The sequence below is a fragment of the Canis lupus genome, chromosome 21 (genome assembly GCF_003254725.2).
Source record: "Canis lupus dingo isolate Sandy chromosome 21, ASM325472v2, whole genome shotgun sequence".
In the NCBI taxonomy this organism is placed as follows: Eukaryota; Metazoa; Chordata; class Mammalia; order Carnivora; family Canidae; genus Canis; species Canis lupus.
Genome location: NC_064263.1, coordinates 49,099,568 through 49,122,977, shown reverse-complemented (window position 1 = coordinate 49,122,977; position 23,410 = coordinate 49,099,568). Strand labels below are relative to the sequence as shown.

Here is a 23,410-nt window from a genome sequence, read left to right as displayed (position 1 = left end):
CCCATCATCTCCATCATAACCTATCACTCACAGAAACCGCAAAGCACCAAACTAAACTGGCACTAGTATTAGGCAAAGAATACCAAGTATCATATCCTCCAAACTGCTCATCTTCAACTAGATAGGGTCATGCTTTCTATCTGGTTTTCAAGAAATTGTAAATGAAAAATTGACCACGGTGGCCTATACTAAAACATTTCCAGAGGCAAAAAAAAATTTTTTAGAACCAGTAATGTTCTTACAAAAACTTATTCATTCAGATTATGAAATCATGAAACTGGGCTAAGAGAAAGAGTTATAACTTATCCAATTCTTTCTGGAAGGAAGGGAAAGGAAGATAAGACATTTTTTATTTTATTTTATTCCAAACTTGTAAATATTTCACAGATATTTACAAAACTAAATTGATAAACAGCAAGTTGGTTATGATGTAGAAGAAATTCCCAAAATTATTGTCTTTTGGTAAGCAACTTTTAAATATTAAAAAAAAAAAAAAAAGAAATAACTATAGTGACCAAGGGCTCACTGAAAACTACATTTAGATATTTTTTTTAAAGTTCTTGTTATGATCAAAAGTTTCATTTGTAAATTCACCATTGAAGGTGATGTGAAAAACAGTAATTAAGTGGGTGATTGATACAATTGAGTGTATGACTCATAGTTTGCAAAGGAAAATAATTTTGGGGAAAAAGCTCAGGAAGAAAAGAAGCAAATAATGGATTCTGGAAGAAATGAAGACCTTTCCTGTCCAAGAACTGTCACCAGTTTTTATTACTTGAAGATTAAGGGAGTAGTGAATAAAGCTGTCTGCCAGACAGCAGAAAAGGTAAGAAATAACATTGTCTCTAAATGTACCTCACATGAAAGTTTTCAGAAATAACATTCATAAAATTAAACTTTCTATAAAAAGTTACTAGGAAACCCAACTCAAATCAGAACAATGGAAATGCCAAAATAAACCAACATTACATTTGTCAAGAACATGAACAAACTGAAACATCTGGATAGGTCAGGTTGTAGAATCATCTAATTTTATTCCACTCGGTTTTAGAACAAAGACAGATCCAATACTGATTTATAGGGGATTTTGTAGGACCTGGTTTGTTTTTGTTTGGCTGTTTTTCTACTTCAAGGTTAGCACAAAATAAATATTTAGTTTTTGCTACAAGGGGTTCAGCAAACTTATACAATGAGCTTCAGTTTCTGGTTCCCGAGGTCAAATTCAAACCACTGAATTCAGTTCCACTTTTTTTTTACTAATTGCCCTTCCCCTCTCATATATATACCTCAATTATATCATATGTATTTACATTTCCTGTTGTTTTTTTTTTTAAGGCTCACATTTAGGTATGGGTATTAACTGCTATCCATGTGTTATGAATCTTACAGAAAATGAAGAGAATTTCATTTTGATTAAGTCATGAAGTTTATTTAATTTAGTATTTTATTGACATTTTTGTGTATATTTTAGAGTCTCTATTATACGACAGCACTGAGCTAGATGTTTTACATACATAATTAATTTAAGAATACTGACTGGGCTTACTATATATATATACACACACACACACACACACACACACACACACACACACATATATATACTGCCTAAGGATAAGGTAAATGAATATTTCTGTGATGAAGCAACCTAGACAATCTAAACCATCACTGATGGCTTTTCCATGAGCAATATCCAGCCATTCCAGCCTACCTTATATATGTAACCCAGATCTAAGTTCATGAAAACTGTCTGATCCAACTTTAGAAAGTCAAAAAAATAAAATAAAATAAAAGCTGTGTGTGTGTGTGTGTATGTGTCTGCATATACCTGTGTGTTAGGTTACTGATTCAAACCTTGGCAGTCCAATTATAGAATCTTTGCTCTTCTTTCCCTAAAGTTCATGCAAGGACTTTTACTTACACCTCACTGGCCAGAACTATGTCCTGGGGCCACTATGAGCTGCAAAGGAAGCTGGGAAATGAAGCTGAGTAGGCAGTTGCCTACATACTAACAAGACCTCATTTAGTAAGAGAAAGTACAATAGACAATGGGTCGGCAATTAGTCCTCTCTGCCAGGCTACTTTGTTATTTCTAAATAAGAAAGCTGAAATACAATTATAATTCTAAATTGAAAAAATTATTTGGGCTCTTATTGATAAATGCAGGTTCATTATGGTGGTAGTCGTTGATTCTGCTTAACAAATATGGTGGAAAAATAATTCTTTTTGCTTTAAGCCTCTGAGATTTATTTTTATTTTAATTTCTCTGTTACCAGAGCATTAATTTGACTGCATTTAATTTGACTTATTTTTGAATATATTTGAGTTATACTAATTTGACTAAATTTGTTGACCTATACATTACTGATACATTAAACTCCTATTTACGTGGAATCAAAAGGATCAGAAAGGCCAAATGTTTACTCAAGATATATGATATCAGTATCATTTCCCATTTTCCCACTTGGTATGTATATTTTACTGTAATCTATTTTTAAAATTTCATTAATTTATATACAGTTTATATATACTAAACAGAATAATTAGTAAACAGAATAATTCTTCAACTAGAATAAATTATAGCATCATTTTTAGCCCTGTGCTGACCTTTTATGTAAATTCTTAATATGAGAAATACTACTTATTTCTTTCAATTGTTGAAGCCACTAAAGCCCTCCCTCTTTCAGATATATTTAAAAATATTAAAGAAAATATTCAGAAAGAAAAAAAAAAAGAATCTTTGATCTTAACCACTAAGACACTGTATCCTGGAAAAGAAGTGTGACTTTTAAAATGAAAACAACTGATTCAGTTATTTTATTTATTTAGTAGTACCTTCTAAGAGACCATATTTCTAAAGTCAATACACTAAGTATCAGTGTTAAGTTATAAAAACACATTTGCTACAAATTTACAATGATAATTATTTTTTTTTCCTTTTGTAAATATGCAAGGCAACTATGATAGTTAATTGGATATATAAACTTTGCTGGGCCACAGTGACCAGATATTTGGTCAAACATTATTCTGGAATAAAAAATTTAGAGACGCCTGGGTGACTCAGTGGTTGAGCGTTTGCCTTTGGCTCAGGTCATGACCCCCCGGTCCTGGGATCAAGTCCCACATCGGGCTCCCTACATGGAGCCTGCTTCTCCCTCTGTGTGTCTCTCATGAATAAATAAATAATATCTAAAAAGTTTTTTTTTAATTTTTTAAAGAAAACCACACCTTTCCGTGAAGGTTTGTTTTTGTTTTTTTTTTTCAGATGAGATAAAATTTGAATTACTATACTGAGTAAAGCTGATTACCCTCCATAATTTGGGTGGGCCCCATCCAATTGGCGAAAGCCTTAACAGAACAAAGGCTGACTTCTTTGGAACAAGAAGGAACACTACCAGCAGATTCTTTTTGGACTTAAGCTGCAATTTCTACCTCGGTCTCCAGCCTTCCAGCCTACTGTGCACATTTTGGAATTAGCAACCCTCTTTGAGATTCAATTCCTCGAAATCAATCATTCAATCTCTGCTCCTCCCCATATATGTATGTGTATACACACGTACGTATACACACACATACACATCCTGTTGGTTCTGTTTCTCTGAAGAACTTTGAATCAGATAGTAAAGTAGTTGAAAAGTCTAAAACAAGGAATAGGAATTCAGATCCTTAACTTCAGTCTCTAGTTGTTCTTGAAAAGATATCAAAATTCTCAAGGATCTATGCTGGAACTCAGTTTTCATACCCAAACTGCTCAGCCAATGTCACGTTCTTTTTCTTTTAAAACTGCTACTTGACAAAACTATTCAACTCTGGAAAACAGTATGACAGATCTTCAAAAAGTTAAGCATAGTTACCATATGACCCAGCAATTCCACTCCTAGGTATATATCCAAGAGAAGTGAAAATATATGTCCACACAAAAAGGTGCACGTGAATATTCATAATAGCATTCTTCACAGTAGCCAAAAAACAGAAACACAAATGCCATCAATTGATGAATGAATAAAAAGCATGTGTATTATCCATAAAAGCAATGGTTCAGAAAAAAAAAATGAATTACAGACAAATGCTACAACTCTCATGAATCTTTAAAACATGCTAAATAATGAGTGAGTGCAAAAGGCCACATATAACATGAATGTATTCATAAGAAATGTCCAGATTAGGCAGCTCCATATAGACAAAAAAGACTCAGACTCGTAGTTGTCAGGGCAAGGGGAAGGGGGTCAATGCAGAGTGAACACTAAGAGACACAGGAATCCCTATGAAATGCTCCTGAGTTAGATAGTGATGATTGTAAAACCTTGTGAATATATTAAAAACCAGTGAATTGTACACTTTAAAATTGTGAATATTAGGATAAGTGAACATCTCAATTTTAAAGTGTTAAAAAATAAAAAAACTAACCAACTTACCTGGCCTTTCTGTGGTGCCAAACAACGAACAACTTCATCCACCATGACTGGGATATGTAACTTAGTCACAGCTTCGTTATCTCTATCCTGAGGTCTGTGCATCTCTTGAGTTCCAGTTTGATCTGTTTGCTCCCGGGCTTCACACTCATTATACCTTTGTGCTGTATCATGTATTCTTTTTGGCCAGACACCTGAATTAAATATGCCAGATTCCCACCAGCATGAAAGGAATTCTTTATAGAGTCTACAAAAATACGGGTATCGAAGCATTCTGTAGGTCAACAAATCTGGGGAAAAAAAAATAAAAATATCATGATTGTTGGATTTTTAAAATACATAATTTTATATAACTTTTACATATGGCCTGTTAAGCTCTAAGATATCGACGTTTTAATGATCAGGGCTGTAAAAATTGATTATTGGGTCATCATTTTTCTGAAATACATTTCTAACTTTAAAGAATAGATTCAGTGCATTAGAACTATTTATTTGAAAAGCTATCTGGAGGGAGGTGGGGGATACTGTCACTGGGTGATGGGCATTAAGGACGGTATGTCATATAATGAGCACTGGGTGTCATAGACAACGGAGAAATCACTGAACTCCACCTCTGAAATTAACAATACACTATAGGTTAACTAATTGAATTTAAATTTTAAAAAGGCTAATGATTGCACGGATTATGCATATTATCCTATTTCAGATGCAGGTGGTCTTTTATTTTGAGCTCTTCTATTTGTTTTTCTCATATTGCTAAGTCTTCATCTTCAGTCTAACTTTATTTGAAAAATTGTCCTTGGAAAAAGATATGCATGTTTATCCATAAACAAATGAAGGTAAAAATCAGCTTGTGAAAATCTTGCAGACTTGTTATGGATATTCTCTGACAAGATTATCTCACCATGGCTTCCATTAGTGAAGCATGTTTCAATTTAAATTATAACTTTATAAATACTCAACTGAACATACTTTGGCATGCTATTTTGTCTGTCCTCTGCTCCCCAAAAAACAAGCAAATAATTAATACATTCCTTAACTTTCTCACACTTGTTCCTTTTTATTCTGCAATCTGGAACTCTTTCAGGTGCAGAGGAAAAAGTATTCATGAAATACATTAACAGAAACCCTTTTGGAAACATTATGCTTTTTATACATTAGGTTGTAAGCCACGTTTTTAATACTACGGCAGTATATACCAACTTAACACTCTGCTTCTTTCCTTCTAAGTTATGATGAGTTATTTAAGAATAAGACCCACACCTTTATATACACAAAAGCAGATACACACTAGGTGTTTGAGAAGTGTTTTCTGGGGAAGAAAAATGAATGAATGGATGGATGGATGAACTCCAGATTCTATAGAATTCATATATTTATTGAAACTTAATTTAGGGGACGCCTGGGTGGCTCAGAGGTTGAGCATCCGCCTTTGGCTCAAGGTATGACCCTGGCGTCCTGGGGATCGTCGGGCTCCCTGCATGGAGCCTGCTTCTCCCTCTGCCTGTGTCTCTGCCTCTCTCTTATGAATTTAAAACAAACAAACAAACAAACAAAAATTTACTTTAGGAAATTTCACCTGCCTGACTGACCCTACCAAAAACCACTCTCAAAATCCTTCAAGAAACATAAATATCTCCCTTACCAAGAAAAAGAAACATAAACATCCTGCTTAAATATGCCTTCCTTTCCTTTTGCAATAGAAATGAAAAATAATGTTGAAAAGCTGATCACATGTAATGACTAGAAAAGGAATATTCATATTTTATAAATTTAATATCAACAAGACGTTGCCTTAAGGATAGGCCAACTTTATCTAAGACATAGTCCACAGAACTATGTAACAAATGTGACACAGGAAAAATATAGAAAAAAAAAAAAAAAAAAAGCCTGGAAATAAGTGTTTTGAAGTAACGTATTAGATGTTCATCAGTGACAAATTAGCCAAATTTTTAATTATGCCCTGCGTTTTTCAGAAAGCTTACACAAAGTAAACCCAACTACCCTCTGACTGTGTTTTCTGACATTTTTCAAAATAAAAGCTAAGCTTTCCCAGGCACTTACTAAATACCTCTCAACTCCTTCAGTCCTAACCACCACTGTCAGAGGTAGGTAGTGTGGTTATTTCTATATTCAGATGAGGAAAACAGAAGTGATTGGCCGACAGGGCACATCCCTGGGGCGTCGGAGGGTAGATCTGTAAGGCGGGCCTTCTGTCCGCAGAGCCTGGCATCTGAGCCTCTGTGCCGCCAACAAGGCCGCTGCTCTGCTGAGTGCACCCAAGTCACCCAACGGAACTTTAACCACGTTGACTGCATATTCGCAGCAGCTCACGAATTCCATTCTTTTTCTGCAAAGAGCCAACATCCTCTTGCCTGGAAATAGTGTAACGGAGGGGCAGGCCCTACACAGGCCTGCAGAGCCGACTCGGGAATAGCCACGCAATCCGCACTGCACGTCCCGAGGTGTACAGATCCTCAAATACACGAGAGGTATCTGCATGTATGGACCTGTGCACCGGGGAGAGAGGGATCCCCCTATACAGGAATCAGAACTGCATAGGGGAAATCAAGTAGAACAGATCAAAAAATAAATAAATAAAAATAAAAAAGCTGTTGCATTTAAGTCTTTCCTTCCGCATTCAACTTCTCTATTTGCTCCAGCGGGTTCCGGGTTCGAGGCCCAGCAGGGTGGCCGCGACCCTGGGTCTACGTGCCGCGCGCTCGCAGCCTCTCGCGGGCCGTTGGCTGGGGAGCTCGCCAACTAGGGGAGGCGGAGAGCTGCGGCCGGGCCCCACGCGGTCACGGATCCCGGACAGGCCCAGGCTCAGTCTGCTGGAGGCGGGAGTGGTAGGGGGTAGGGGGTGCTCCCAGGTGCGGGAGGGGGAGGGGCGCTCCCACGTGCGTGCCGGGGATGGGGGGGAGGGGAGGGGGGCTCCCAGGTGCGGGCCCGGGGCGGGGGAAGGGTAGGGGCGCTCCCACGAGCGGCTCCGCAGGGGCCGCGGGACGCCCGGAAGCCCCTCCCCCCTGCTCCCCTCCCCTCCCCTCCCCCCTGCTCCCCTCCCCCCTGCTCCCCGCCGCCCGCTGGGCCGCCCGGCGCTCCCCCTCCCCCCTCCCCCCGCGGGGCCGCGCGGGCGCACGGAGGGCCGGGGCCGGGCGCCCACGGAGGGACAGCGGCTGTGACCCGGGGCCTGCGCCGCGCCGGGCTCCCCGCTCCCGCCCTCGAGGACAGCGCGCGGCGGCGGCGGCGGCGGGGGCAGGGGCGGGCGCCGGGGTGGGGGCGGGGCCTGCCGGCGGGCGGTCCTCCGCCTCCCCGAGGCCCCGAGGGCGCGGCGGGCTCCGGCGGGCTCCGGCGGGCGGCGGCGGGCTTGCGGGCGGGGCTGCGGCGGGGCCGGGCCCCCTCACCTGCGGCGCGGAGCGGGCTGGCGGGGCGGGAGCTGGGGCCCGCGGCCGCACGTCGAGGCCGGGCCTGGGGGACCCGCGCGCGGACGGACCGCACCGGGGGGCGGGTCCGCCGCGGCCCCGCGCGAGCGCCGGCCTTTGGTTCCGCTGCGCGGCCGAGCCCGCAGCCGGGGCGCCCGGGGCGCCCGGGGCGCCGCGCCCCCTCCCCGGGCCAGCAGCCCCGCTGCCGCGGCACCTGTGCGGGCGGACGGCGTGCAGGCGGCCTGCTCCAGCGCCGCGGGCTGCGCTGGCCTTGGCTCTCCCCCCCGCCCACCCCCCGACACACCGGCGCCCCACACTCGGGGCTCCTGACGTCCTGCGGGGCTCAGCGGCGGCCTTGACCGCGGCGCGGGGACGCCCGTGTGCCCACCTGCAGGGCCGGGCGGCCATGGGGGCCTCGGGGGCCAGGTGCCCAGCGGCCAGTGGAGACGGACTCCAGCGCCGGACGCGCGGCCAGCATCCCCGCCAGGTGTGCGGAGACCCGGTAGCGGGCCCCGACGGGGCTGGCGGGAAAGTCCTCCGCAGACACCAGTAACCGGTGCAACCTTGACACCTTGCTTGGTTCAACAACACATATTTTCAGAATACATGAAGACAGCATCTTAGTATCACGAAATCTACGAAGTATTTCCGAGACAAAGGCCTCAATTCTGAATTGGCCGGTTTGCACCACTAACAATAAGGAATTTCCTTTAGGGATTTTCTGAAAAACCTCAGTTTTTTTTTTTTTTTTTCTTTTTCTTCAGTGAAATAAATTATGCCCGCATCTCATGGACCGTTCTGGGAATTGAATGAGATGACCGATGTAAAGTTAACGAAATGCCTGGGACGTCAATGGTAAAGTTCTATTGGGTGCGTATTTGAAATGAAAATAAAAAGGCTAAAAAATAAATAAATAAATAAATAAATAAATAAATAAATAAATAAATAAATAAATTCTATTGGGTGCGTATTTGAAATGAAAATAAAAAGGCTAAAAAATAAATAAATAAATAAATAAATAATAAATAATAAATAAATAAATAAATTCTATTGGGTGCGTATTTGAAATGAAAATAAAAAGGCTAAAAAATAAATAAATAAATAAATAAATAAATAAATAAATAAATAAATTCTATTGGGTGCGTATTTGAAATGAAAATAAAAAGGCTAAAAAATAAATAAATAAATAAATAAATAATAAATAATAAATAAATAAATAAATTCTATTGGGTGCGTATTTGAAATGAAAATAAAAAGGCTAAAAAATAAATAAATAAATAAATAAATAAATAAATAAATAAATAAATTCTATTGGGTGCGTATTTGAAATGAAAATAAAAAGGCTAAAAAATAAATAAATAAATAAATAAATTCTATTGGGTGCGTATTTGAAATGAAAATAAAAAGGCTAAAAAATAAATAAATAAATTCTATTGGGTGCGTATTTGAAATGAAAATAAAAAGGCTAAAAAATAAATAAATAAATTCTATTGGGTGCGTATTTGAAATGAAAATAAAAAGGCTAAAAAATAAATAAATAAATAAATAATAAATTCTATTGGGTGCGTATTTGAAATGAAAATAAAAAGGCTAAAAAATAAATAAATAAATAAATTTTAAAAATTAAAAAAAAAAAGAGTTTTCAGTTTTATTACCAAACCCAGCACCAGCACCACACAAGTAACTATTGCATTAGCTAAGATACATGCAGCCAAATTTTAAAAAAGTACAATTAGCCGGAATTAGTAGCTTCATTGGGGCTCTATCCAGAGTTCAGGAACAGCCGTGTAACACGCATCATATACAACACACAGTGTTTCTGATCTTCTTCAGTAGGAAATAAATGTCCATATTATGGGACATTTCATATATTTTGAAATATATGAAATGAGGCTTTCATATATTATGTGAGTTACAATACTGTGCAAGTGTTGTGCCATCCTCTTTATTAGGGTGATAAGCTCCATGTAAGAATATAAACCCCCAGAGGGCAGGGATTTTTACTTACACTATGTCCCTAAAGTCTACAATCAGTAATTGCAGCATGGATACAATGTCAATATAAAGAATGACAGCGGCCTTCAGATCGTACGATTAAAATCACCCCAACCCATAAAGAGAACTTAGCACACATATTTCCCTTTTTTTCTTATTAAAGTGTACGTTCTCAAATTATATCTGTAATCTAAGATTCAAAAAAAAAAACAACACTGCATCCAATAATGAAGTAGGCCAATAAATTTAAATGAGTTTATTTCGTAAAATCATTAGAAAGAAATATTTAAAAAAAAAAAAAAACAAACAAACGCCGAGTAGTTTCACAATCAGCAATAAATGGAGTAGGCCTGGTAGCGCTGGGGCCTCAAACCCAAAGCTCTAGACTTTTCAGTGAATCGCGGCGGATGGCGCCCAGTGCATCCGAGTGACAGCGGCCAAGAGGCCCAGGTGCCCGCGCCCTCCGGAGCACCGGACCCGAGCCTTGGAGGCCTCACTCCTCCGGGAAGAAAAGGGAAATCCAGGCGTCCAGCCGCAGCAGGCTCCACCCCTCCCGCCCGCGGACCGCACGAGCCAGCCCCCGCGCCCCGCGCCCCGCGCCCCGCGCCCCGCGCCCGCCTGCAGCCCCGGCTGGCTCCGCCCACCTGCCGCCGCGGCTAGCCCCGCCCACCTGGGTCGGCGCCTCCGGAAACAGCGCGCGCGTTGCCCCGGCGACGCGCGGCCACGCCCCCTCCGCGGAGCGGCGCGGCCCGGAGTCCCGGCGCCCAGCGGCCGCGCGCCGCGGCAACGTCCGACGTGATGGCGTCACGGGGCCGGCGGCCAATGAGACGGGGCGCTGGGAAGGCTGGCTTGGGTTTGAATCTTGTGGCTGAGTTTGAAGCGCGGAGCGGCGGACGTCGGGGAGGAGAGTCGCCGTCGCCCCTGCGGGCCCGAGGTGAGGGAGACGCGCGCGACCAGGAGCCTGCCGCCGCGGACGCCTCGTGTGCTGCCCGGGTCGCTGGAAGCCGCAGGTCGGCGGCAGCCCGAGGAGCGGAGCGCACGACGGGCCGGGCTTGTGGACCGACGCGGGAGGCGCGGGGGGCGGGGGCGGTTAGGGCCTGGGAGGCGGAAGGGCCCCGGGGGGCGGGGCTAGGGCCCTGGGCGGGGTTAGAGAGCGGGGGCGGGGGCGGGGGGTTAGGGTCCTGGGCGGGGTTAGAGAGCGGGGAGGTGGGGGTTAGGGTCCTGGGCGGGGTTAGAGGTGGGGGTTAGGGTCCTGGGGAGGGGTTAGAGAGCGGGGGGGGTGGGGGGGTTTAGGGTCCTGGGAAGGGGTTAGAGAGCGGGGGGGGGGGGTTGGGTCCTGGGGAGGGGTTAGAGAGCGGGGGGGGGGGTTAGGGTCCTGGGGAGGGGTTAGAGAGTGGGGGGGGGGGTTAGGGTCCTGGGCGGGGTTAGCGGGGAGGGGGGGGGTTAGGGTCCTGGGCGGGGTTAGAGAGGGGGGGTTAGGGTCCTGGGGAGGGGTTAGAGAGCGGGGGGGTGGTTAGGGTCCTGGGGAGGGGTTAGAGAGCGGGGGGGGGGGTTAGGGTCCTGGGAAGGGGTTGGGGGGGTTAGGGTCCTGGGGAGGGGTTAGAGAGCGGGGGCGGGGGGTTAGGGTCCTGGGCGGGGTTAGAGGGGGGGGTTAGAGTGCTGGGCGGGGTTAGAGAGGGGGGTGTTTAGGGTTCTGGGGAGGGGTTAGAGGGGGGGGTTAGGATCCTGGGGGAATTTAGGCTCTGAGCGGAGTTAGGGACCTGGGTGGGGGTTAGGATCCTGGGGGGGGTTAGGGACCTGGGGGGGTTAGGGCCGTCGGGGGGGGTAGGGTGTTGGGTGGGGTTAGGGCCGGGGAGGGGGGGATTTAGGGTCCTGATTGGGGTTAGGGTCCTGGGTGGGGGTCAGGGTGCTGGGTGGGGTTAGGGCCGTGAGGGGAAGTAGGGTCCTGGGTGGGGTTAGGGACAGGGGGGTATTAGGGCCCGGGGCGGGGGAGGGGGGTAGTTAGGGTCCTGGTGGTGTTAGGGCCCTGGTGGGGTAGGTTCCTGGTTGGGGGTAGGGCCTTGGGAAGGGGCTAGGGCCCCGGGCGGGGGCGGGTAAGACCTGGGTGGGGGGTAGGGTCCTGGGCGGGGGTAGGGCCCGGGGGGGCGGGGGGGGAAGGGGCAGGTCGTCCTCCGAGGGCCTGGCCGGGGGCCCTGACTGCTCCCGCCTTCAGTTCCGAGAGGTGAGCGATGATGCAGGGCATCCTGGCACCCAACTGCCCTGCCCCCGCCAGGGGCCACTGGGCGCCCGGCTCGGTCCCAGGCGGCGCGGCCCGGGTGTGACTGTCAGCTAGGGCGTCTTGGCCCCAGGGTGTGCTGCTGGCCCGGCCAGGGTGGGCGGGAACCGCCTCTACGCCCCGGCCACAGCTGACAGCGCGCCCAGGGGTGCCCGAGGGTGCCCCGCGCCCGCCGCCCTGGAGTGTGCAGGGCCCCTTGAGGGGCTCGGGGGCGCGCAGCACGGAGAAATCCAGGCCGACTGCCGCCGTGCAAGCTGGCTGGCTCCCGGGAGTGGGTGATGCCTGTCGTAGGCCTGCAGTTGAGGCTGTGGTCTGTGAGCCGTCCGGGGGCTACTTCCAGGCCCTCCCTTGGAGTTTGGGGAGTGGTTATGGGCTCTGGCGCCCGGGAATATAAGAACCAAAGACTAGATAGTGCTCGTTACTCAGTTTCCATTACTTTGTAAGAATTGTCTGCTTCCGTAAACAAAGGGGAGCTGCCTTTCATGCCAGCAGCTCACCCCTTCTGTCCCTGAGCAAGTATTTGCAAGTACATGAATTTTTCATTATAAAAGTGCATCTTGTCAAAGTGCAGCGATCCCCTGAATCGGTTAAGGTGCGCCATAAAATCACTTTTATGCTGTCAACGCTGTGAAATCCAGGAGGGAAAAAAATAGCCCAGATGTCAGTGCCGCCCTTCATGCCACTTGAAATTTTCTTTCTCCCCTGATGTTTTGAACTTAGGGAAGCGCACCGGCTCGGCCACTAAAGCCAATTCCGAAGAGAGGTATAAATTGGGTGGAGGCTGTATAAATCATAAATGATAGTGTGGAGGATAGTTCCTGTTCCTGAAAATGTTTGTTGAACTTAGTCTAATTCAGATTTGAGTTTAAGAAGTGGTTAAGAACTGTATGACTGACTCCACAATCAGCACTTCTGTTCCTTTGTTTGAAAATACTCTGTTCTTATTACAGCAGAGCATTGCTGTTAGGAACATGGGCTTGCTGTTGAGACCTGAGTCTCCATTCAGGCTCCTCACTTAGTAGCAATTTGGAAAAAATTATTTACCCCTAACTTTCTGTTTTTGTGAAACGGATACTGTTATAGAATGCCACACGTGATTATTCTAAGGATTGAATGAGATGATGAATGTTAAATGTTTACCGTAATGTCTAACATACAGAGCATGCTCAAATGATAGTGTTGTTCATAATTAGTACTTATCATTTTTATTGACCTAATTTAAAAGTTCTCGGGACGCCTGGGTGGCTCAGTGGTTGAGAGCCGGCCTTGAGCTCAGGTCGTGACCCCAGGGTCCTGGGATCAAACCCCACAACAAGCTCCCCATGGGGAGCCTGCTTCTCTCTCTGCGTCTTTCATGAATAAGTAAATCTTTTAAAAAATAAAAAAAATAAATAAAAGTTCTCAATTAATAGCATCTTTGCTGATAATATTTGATATCCCATAAGCATAGAGAAATCATTTGATATCCCACAAGCATAGAGAAATCAAACTGTTTTATTTCAACATCCATTCAGGTGCTCCTCCACTGAGGTGTCTATCAAGAATACGCAAATATATATTTACAACTTTCATGAGAAAATTTCTGGAGATTATATATTTACAATCAAAAGAGTGGTTACTTAAATACTTCAGATTTACACCCACTTAGTCTGAGTTCAAATCCCATGTCTTTTGCATCCATTAGTGTGACTGTAGCCAATTAGCTTAATCTCCATTACAGTTTTCCCTCTATAGAATAGAAATGATTGTAATACCTATATCATAGGATTATTATGAGGATTGAGAAGTATGTAAATTGCTTAGCAATTTCTGTTTGTATACTAAGTGATCAATAGAAAGTATTTCATAAAAACAAAGTTATTAAATGAAAGATTGTGCCTGCAGTTAATTTTAATACTTTTTATTTTGTTTTTGAAATAAAAATAACTAGTCTTGTTTAAAATCCAAATGATACAAAAGAATACATGGTAGAAAGTAAGCCTGCCTGTCACCCAGACCTTCATATTTCTCCACCATGGGGCAACTGATGTTAAGAATTTCTTGTGTTCTTTTCTTAAAAGAGCCCGTGCATGTACAATATATGACTTTTAAAAAATACAAATGCTTGTATGCAAAGTCTGCTGTTCTGCACTAGTTTTGCACATATATCTTGAAATCTGCATTAATTCATTCATTTATTGAATAACTATGTATTGAGTCCTAAATAGTCAACCAGCCCTGTTCAAGGTTCTGGGGTACAGATGTAGCTCATACTTTCATAGTGCTTATATTCTAGAGGGGAAATAAGTAATAGATATCTAACCAAATAATATATACTTTCCAGTTAGTCTAGATGCTAAGAAGAAAAAGCTGGCAAGGGAATGAAGAGGAAAGGGCGAGGTGACACTATTTTGTATGGAATCTTTAGAGAAACCCTCTCTGAAGTGGTATTTGAACAGAGACCTGAATAATGAACTGAGAGATTAATAATATTTGCAAATATCTGAAGGTAGTGCCTTCCAGGCAAAGGAGAGAACCCACAAGGCCATGAGGTTAGAACAAGACTGAATGTTTTAAGAACAGCGTGACTGAAGCAGAATCAAAAAGGAGGAGAACAGTTGAAGAAGAGGTTGGAGAGGTAGACGGGGCCAGATGGAGAACCTACTCAACATGCTAGGAAATTTGCATTTTATTATGCTGGGAAGTCATTGCAGAGGTTGGAGCTGGGGAATGACAGGAGATACATAACATGATCTGATTGCTCTGGAAGAAGGCAGCAGTATATGCAATCAATGGATTAAATAAGATTTATTATTGTACTTGCATATAATTGGGGGTGAATCTTTGACTTAATTAGCTTATATTTTATCTTGGGTGAACAGTAGCTGTTTACATTATAAGTTTAGAATTTGCCTCTTTAGCTTGGTTTATATCCTCTTACACTTACTGAAGAGAATTATGTTTTAACAGCTCTTCATTAAATATAACAGAGGAATGAATGAGCTTTTCTATGTAAGTGAATATACCAGAAAATCGAATGTTACCCTTGTTAAGTGACATGGTGTTTTAACCACCCTTGCTGATTATTATCAGCATGATCTTCCCATTTTCTTCATTTTGTAAATGAGAAGCCAGGCACATTTCCTTTTTTTGATGCCTCGGAGTCCTCATTGTGACCACCAATTATTGCCAGTCGTTGTACTCTACTGTAATACGCAGATTCTTTCAGAGAAATATGTTTGCCTCTACTCTAAATGGGTGAATTGCTTCCTTGGATTCTGTGTCTGCTTTTTATAATTTATTAATTTACTCTAATTAAATATTTGAGAACTTGCTATTTACCAGACTCACTACAAGAGATTAGGGATATAATGGTAAAAACATACAGTCCCATTAGCTGTTATTTCCTGTCACTTTCTTAGACCCTTTTCCAATCACATGGAAACATCATAAACTACTAGAGCTAGAAACAGACCTTAGATATCACAGAGTCCAATCCTATCACTTTATAGATTAGCAACTAAAGCCCCTGCATTAGCTCCTTCATTATTCTTTTTTATATTCTACTTTCTCTAGACTAGACAGATATCTATTATAATGAACAATGGTGTTGGAACCAGTTTTTAATGTTTTGTTTCCTTCAATGTCATCCTACCAGCTTACTCTTGATTCTATTCAACAAATACAATTAGGAATAGATATGGCAAAATTGATCAGAGGCTGTGGTACTATCTTCTGAACAGTCACCTGCGCAGAATTTTTTTTAAGGTTTTATTTTTAAGTAATCTCTACACCCAATTTGGTCCTCAAACTTGAAACCCTGAAATCAAAAAAGTTGTGTGCTCTACCCACTGAGCTAGCTAGGTGCCCCAAAAAGACTTTTTGAAGCAACACGTTATTATGCAGATAACAATATTTAAGCTTTTAGGGAATTAGGTTTTAACACCTGCTGCTTCTTAGTAAACATAGTCAAAGAATTTGCTTTCTGTGTGCCTTATTCAGGATCAAGTAGATGTCCATCTCTTATTTGGCCATGTTAGGAAAGAAAATTGACATTGTGTGTTAACGTAAGGAAAACTTCATTGATCCCTAAAGACATCGGTGTATTTGAACATAGACTAATTTTTTACTTTTTGGTGATTCTATTGACCCTAAGCATTTTTATTAAGAAAATTATATTCATTCACGTATTTTGAAAACAGAGACCTGTATGATACTTTAAAAATTAATCGATGTCTTCCGTAAAAATCTGTAACAAGTTGTAAAGCAAAGTTGTATTTGCGATTATACTTCTTAAATTCCTTTAGGTAATTGTCAATATTTCTCCTTGAAGTCTTACTTGAGTAAGATCTTCTAAAATACCTTCAGCAATTCCCAATAAACTTCAAAATCAAATCTAAACTTAATGGCCTTGTGTTCACAATCTTCTGCATCTGGCCCCACTCTTATCTAGTTCTATCTTCTTAATGCAGCCTTCTCCCTTCCCTTTTATTCTATCCAGCTGCATCAGGACTCAGACAGCTTGGGATGCCTGGCTGGCTCAGTGAATGGAGCATGCTACTCTTGATCTCAGGATTGTGAGTTCAAGCCCCACATTGAGTGTAGAAAAGTAATTTTTTAAAAATTTTTAAAAAGGACTGAGCGAAGGTAAATTGAGCATCTCTTTAGATGCTATAAACGAAATTGTAAAAATTAGCTAAAACTAAACAGCTAAAAGAAATCTTGAAGCAAATTGACCATGCAGCCAGTTATGTCTGTTTCCTACTATAGGCCTTTGAACTTGTTGCCTAAAAATACTCTTGCCCCAGAGAGCCACACTCCTACACTTCAGTTTCTGTAAAAAGTCCCTCAACTAGACAAGCTTTTCTCAACTGCCCCATCCAGAATAGGAGACCCCACATACACTCCTGCCCTTTATCATGGGATTCAGAAAAATGCCTAACTCCTAGAAGGCAGTCAATATTTATGATATAATTAGTACAATAGTATAATTAGTTTTCCTTCCTGAAATTTTTTTTAACCTGGTTAGTAACTATCCATCCTTCAGCTCTCCACTCCTGCCACTTCTTCTGACTATATGAGTCCCCCGTAATAAATAGCCTTATGTAGCACTATTAACCATTACCTAACAGCACTTGTTAGTTATACCTTTACGTAATTGTGTCATTATTTTATTAATACCTGTAGCCTCACTGCACTGTATATAATAATAATAACAATAGTGACAAACACTCGTAGTGTATACTGTGTGCCAGGCATTGTTCTAAGTTCCTTACAACAGCTCTGTGAGTTGATATTATTATTAGTCCCACTTTATAGATGAGGAAACTCAGCCACTGGGAGTTTAAGTAACTTGCTAACTGTGACAGCCAGTAAGTAGTAGGCCTGGGATTTTAACCTAAAGTATCTGGCTCTAATCTAATAGTTAACATATTGAGTTGATTAATTAATTAATTAACAAGAGATCCCATCCGACTTGAGATTCTAAGGTCTATTTCAAAATAATCACCTGATGTCTTCTTATGCTTAATTAACTTTCATTTGTGTGTATTTTATCTGTGATTAGGGGTGAAAAGTGTATCAGTTAAAGTCTAAGCATTCAGTATTCCTAAGCACTTTTAGAAATGTGTATGGAGATCAGTTTTTGGTATCACCAAGAATGTGGATTGCTACTAGCCTATAATAGAGGTCAGAAATGCTAAACATCTTCTAATATATATAACAACTCCAAACAAGGAAGAATTGTCATACCCAAAGTGCCATCATGAGCCCATGAGGAAACACTAAAAAGATGAAACAGTGTCTTTGTCGAGAAGAAACAGGAATGGGGTAGATAGGAGGACTGACAGTTATTGAATGCCTTACTACATTTAATACTTGTCATCTCTTGTAGCCTTCACAGCAGTGCTTTGAGGTGCTTCTTTTATACAGATGAGAAACCTACACTCAGTGAAGTTAGGTCACTTGTCCAAGGTCATAGAAATGAGGTATAGGTGCTTTGTGGGACTTGGTTAAACAGAAGCTCAAGGATGAAGAAAGAGCAGAGTAGTAATTCATCTGGAACCTGACTATTAGAATCCAAATGACCATCCTTCCCTCTTCAGCATTCTATTTTTGGGGAAGGACCGAGCCCCAAAGGGGGTGTGTGGGCTGTGTCCGGTGTCTTCTGCTTTTAGAGTACTTTGGCCTTATTTGAATTCTTTTCAAAAGTGTATGGTGCTTTTAAAAAAAAAAAAAATTATTTGTTTGAGAGAAAGAGAGCTTGAGCAGTGAGCACAGCTTTGGGGGTGGACAGAGGGACAGGGAAAAGCAGACTCCCCGCTGAGCTGGGAGCTGATGTACAGGACTCCATCCCAAGACCCTGAGATCGTGACCTGAACCAAAGGCAGCCATTTAACCAACTGAGCTACCCAGGTACCCCAAAAGTGTATGGTTTTATGACATAGCTTTATCGTTGTTATTTATCCCATTTAAAAAAACAAAGTATTCTTTTTTAACCCCTTCTCCCTCTCCACTACACCATTTCTTTGCTACTTTTGCAGTAGTATTTCCTGTATTCACTGAGTCTCATTCGGGTTTTTGTACCACCTTTCCCCTAAAACTGTTCTTCTTGTTGGCTTCTGTCTTACTAAATCCCATGGTTACTTCTTAGCATGTACTTTACCTGTTAGTAGTATTTAATACAATTGATCAACCTATTCTCCTTGATTTAAATATTCCCCCAAATTTTAATGCCCTTTAAAGCTGTAAAAACTTTTAAAAGCTTCAAACAGCATTGATGACAGAGTTTACTTTTTTAACTTGGGTTCCAGCTGCCTTGACATGCCCCCACCTGGATGCCTATTAAAATTCTCAAACGTAAGAAGTCTAGATCTTCCAACACTCAGGCCAAGAACTTTGGAGTTATTCTTGAATCCTGTCTTTTTCTCAGACTCCACATCTATCAAGAAAATCTATTATCTTTACCTTCAGAGTGCTTGCAGAAGCAGACTGCCACCTCATTCTGAATGACAGCGTTATCTCCTATATGTGCTACTTCACTATTCTGATTAGTCCCTATTCCTTACAGTATGTTACTTACACAGCAGTGAGAATTATCAGATTATATCACGACAAAAAATTAAATCTCACACATACATACACACACACACACCCAACCCTGGTAGATCTCTTCACCTGAAGTATAAGACAGGAGTCAGACCCTGGATTTCCACTTAGACTCCCTCTCTGCAGTGAAACCATATACAGCACAGCAAGGCTATCCAAAAACCTAGCTTTGATTTTCACAAGGGCTTCAAAACTATGTTAGTTTGGGTTATGGTAGCGGACAGCAAAAGATCTCTCAGAATCATCAAGGTAACAAAGGAAGAACCTTGGCTTATGAACTATTTGTAGTAAAAGTGATCCTGGCTGCAAGCCTCATGACAGTAGAACTGATACATCTAGGCTCATCTCTTCCTGTAGCTCATAAATCCGTAGGGTTAAAAGTACTTCCAAAGATGCATCTATTAGTTAGTCCATGTATGAAGATGATGAAGATGACATATACACCGTGGTGTAACCAGAGATCTTAATCTGCTCTGTAATAATGGTAAGTCTAGGATACATCAATCAGTGATATAAAGTTTAAAATAAAAGTTATAGTCTGAGGGAACCCTCCTGCACTGTTGGTGGGAATGTGAACTGGTGCAGCCACTCTGGAAAACTGTGTGGAGGTTCCTCAAAGAGTTAAAAATAGACCTGCCCTACGACCCAGCAATTGCACTGCTGGGGATTTACCCAAAGATTCAGATGCAGTGAAAGGCCGGGACACCTGCACCCCGATGTTTCTAGCAGCAATGTCCACAATAGCCAAACTGTGGAAGGAGCCTCGGTGTCCATCGACAGATGATGGATAAAGAAGATGTGGTTTATGTATACAATGGAATATTCCTCAGCCATTAGAAATGACAAATACCCACCATTTGCTTCCACGTGGGTGGAACTGGAGGGTATTATGCTGAGTGAAATAAGTCAATCGGAGAAGGACAAACATTATATGGTCTCATTCATTTGGGGAATATAAAAAATAGTGACAGGGAATAAAGGGGAAAGGAGAAAAAAATGAGTGGGAAATATCAGAAAGGGAGACAGAACATGAGAGACTCCTAACTCTGGGAAACGAACTAGGGGTGGTAGAAGGGGAGGTGGGCGGGAGGTGGGTTGAATGGATGACGGGCACTGAGGGGGGCACTTGCCGGGATGAGCACTGGGTGTTATTCTGTATGTTGGCAAGTTGAACACCAATAAAAAATAAATTTATTATTAAAAAAATTATGGTCTGACTCTCAGAATGCTTCACATAAAAATATAAAGTAAAAATAAAGATAAACCAACAAAGATCAATAGTTTAGAAACCTCAACTATCCAGAAATTAATCAAGTATCTAAAAGTTAAAACTAAGAAAAAAATTAAAAACCTTTTAGATTTTTCTAATTTATTTATTCATCAAATATTTATGCAGTCTACCCTGTGCTGGGCACTGTTTTAAGCTCTTGGAACACATCAATAAGCAAAACAGATTTTTAAAAATATGCATACCTTTAAAGAGTGTATAGTTTAACTGGAAGAGAGAAACACAATAAAGTAAAAGATATATACTATTTGGAGATAGTAAGTGCTTTGGGAAAGAATAGAGGAGGGTAATTAGGAATTGGATTGACAATTTTAATAAGAGTAGTCAGGAAGGCAACATTTGAGGGGCTTGTGAGAAGTGAGGGAGTTAGTCACTCAGATATTAAAGAAGCATTTTGTAATAAAAAAAATGGCTACTGGGAAGACCCTTTTGGGGTGCTTGGTGTATTAGCTGGAATACAGGGAGCAAAAGGAAGATCAAAATGTGAGTTGAAAACGGAGACCATTTAGAGAACTTCAGCTTGTACTCTGAATAAAATAAAGAACCATTGGAAGGTTTTGAACCAAGGAGTGAAGTGTGTGTGAGGATATGTGTGTATACACGTATATATATGTTTAAATATATATAATGTTCAAATATATTTCAAGTAATATTTACCAGTGACTGGAATAGAATTAATAACTTTGTTAAATGAATACTACCTACCATCCATATTGTGTACAATAGAACTAACACTTTATTGTCTTTTTTATTACAGAGAAATTCTCAGGCACTTACATAAACAGAGGAAGCAAGATAATCAACAATGTCTGTCACTGAGGAAGACTTGTGTCACCATATGAAAGTAGTTGTTCGTGTACGTCCTGAAAACACAAAAGAAAAGGCAACTGGACTCCATAAAGTGGTACATGTTGTGGATAAGCATATCTTAGTCTTTGATCCCAAACAAGAAGAAATCAGTTTTTTCCATGGAAAGAAACCTGCAAATCGTGATATTACAAAGAGACAAAATAAGGATCTCAAATTTGTATTTGATGCTGTTTTTGATGAAACATCTACTCAACTAGAAGTGTTTGAACATACTACTAAGCCAATTCTTCGTAGTTTTTTGAATGGATATAATTGCACAGGTAACTGTTTCAATTCGAGCTTTAATTTTTTCGTTTGATTTCACTTTTACATTAGAATGAACATCTGCTTGACCCATTCTTCTAAACATGATGAATTTTAAGGTGCTTGTTTGCTAAAAAGTATTAAGTTCAGTAGAATTTCTCTGTAAAAGTAGACTTTCTTTGAAATTTAGTCATCATATATAACATGTCATTTGTAAAACTGTCTTCCAGAGTCTTGCTATGGTCCCTATAGACAGTCCTGATTTCATTTTCGTATGTTATTAAGCCACATGGGTCTTGCAGTTGATGCCAGATTTCTCACAATTTGTATTCATTAATATTCCCACTGCTTACCTATACAATTATCTATCCCTGGGGAAGAGTTAGACACTCCTGAACACTTGGCAAGTTTCTTTACAGAACCTCTTTTCTTTATAGTACTTTGAAAAAAAAAGTTAAAAGCCCATGTTAATTGAGTATCATGAGCTATTTTAGCATATCTTCAGCCCAGAAAGCATCTCTAGTGCTCTAGATAGATCTATAGTAATTTGCCTTTCAGAATGGCCATGTTTATTTCCTAGAGAGAGATCCAAGGCCAGTTAATTCAATATTTACAAGGCACTTAACACCATTATTTATTTTTGTAATTACCACCATTTATGACATATTCTTTGAGATACCCTAAAACTGTAACATGTTTCATTGTCTTTCACTGACTCATTCAGTTTTTATTATAGGAGACTTACCCTCTTGGTCAAATAAGAATAGAATGTGGTTTATTGATTAAAACTGCTATGATTCTAATTTTTAAGTGTATATTATTTTCCTCATTCATGAAACTTTATACTATCTCTAGAGATTTAAATTTTTCTTGACTCCAAATGAAAAAGCCTCTACCAGACTCCTACTGAATCTTTGTTTTCTTCTTGGCTTTATTTTATACTATTCAGCTGTTTTAAGACTTCTTGATGTACTACTAAGCTTACATAAAATAGAATAGAATGAAACATATGTCAGTTGAATTGAGTCTACTGAAAAGTATTTTGGTAGTTTGTTAATATTTGGTTAATAAGAGAGATTTAACTTATACAAATATTTTTACCAGTAATAATTTGAGGACTTAATTGTCTTATTATGTCAGGTATTTGCCATATGTAATTCAGAGTAGTTTTTTGTTTTGTTTAGTGTTAGAACTTTTATGTTTATGTTTTATGTTTAGAACTTTTATGTTATGCTGGAGAGAATCATGGAAACAAAATTACTTGCCTAAAACACAAATTTTAAAAAAGAATTTTATAAATGACTTGTATTGGAATTCATTCAGCAAACTTGTAGCGAATATCTGCTGTGTGCCAGGTCATGCCCTACTTATGAAGGACATACAGCCACAGCCTCGGTGGAGCTCACAGTTGGAAACACAGTGTGATACATACTAGAATAGTGGCAGACACTGAGGATTCAAGTGAGGGAGTAGATGTTTCCGCTTATGACAGGGAAGACATGGAAAAGTGACATTTATGCTGAATGTTTAGAACAGGTGTTAAGTGTTCCAGCTGGATTAAGTAAAGGAACTCTTCGGTGGAAAGGCAGTGGAGTAAAAAAGAAGCAGCTCATGCAAAGAACTTCACACAATCTAATATACCTAGACTACAGAAAGGAAGAAACAGAATGGAGAGAGTTCCTAATAATATTCCAAGGCAAGGAATATGAACTTTCTCATGTAGGACCTTTGAACAATTAAGAAGATTTAACATATTCAGATTTTGTTTTCATAAAAACTGTACAAAATTCTAAGAGATGTATTAGAGAAGATTGAGACT

At 41.3% G+C, this 23,410-nt stretch overlaps 2 protein-coding genes across 10 annotated transcripts in view; one reads left to right on the top strand and one right to left on the bottom strand.

Annotated features, from left to right (window-relative positions):
* METTL15 (methyltransferase like 15) overlaps positions 1-8,243 on the bottom strand; it is a 328,227-nt gene extending 319,984 nt beyond the window's left edge. For 4 of the 8 annotated variants that reach the window (XR_007404468.1, XR_007404470.1, XR_007404471.1 and 1 more), the window contains exons 1-2: positions 6,484-7,175; positions 4,416-4,702 (exon numbers count right to left, since the gene is read on the bottom strand). Coding sequence is in view for 4 of the 8 variants with exons in the window: in XM_025459823.3 (XP_025315608.1) it covers positions 4,416-4,685 (270 nt within the window). In the remaining 4 variants the exon portion in view is untranslated. Of the gene's footprint in view, positions 1-4,415; positions 4,703-6,483; positions 7,209-7,816; positions 7,917-8,222 lie in introns of those variants that run through there. The other 4 variants (XM_025459823.3, XM_025459821.3, XM_049098717.1 and 1 more) reach the window with 4 other exon arrangements.
* Positions 8,244-10,629: 2,386 nt separating this feature from the next.
* KIF18A (kinesin family member 18A) overlaps positions 10,630-23,410 on the top strand; it is a 78,402-nt gene continuing 65,621 nt past the window's right edge. The window contains exons 1-2 of one of the 2 annotated variants that reach the window (XM_025459819.3): positions 10,630-10,763; positions 21,236-21,608. In XM_025459819.3, the coding sequence (XP_025315604.1) occupies positions 21,284-21,608 (325 nt within the window). In that variant the 5' untranslated portion in view covers positions 10,630-10,763; positions 21,236-21,283. Of the gene's footprint in view, positions 10,764-11,955; positions 12,051-21,235; positions 21,609-23,410 lie in introns of those variants that run through there. The other variant, XM_025459820.3, reaches the window with a different exon arrangement.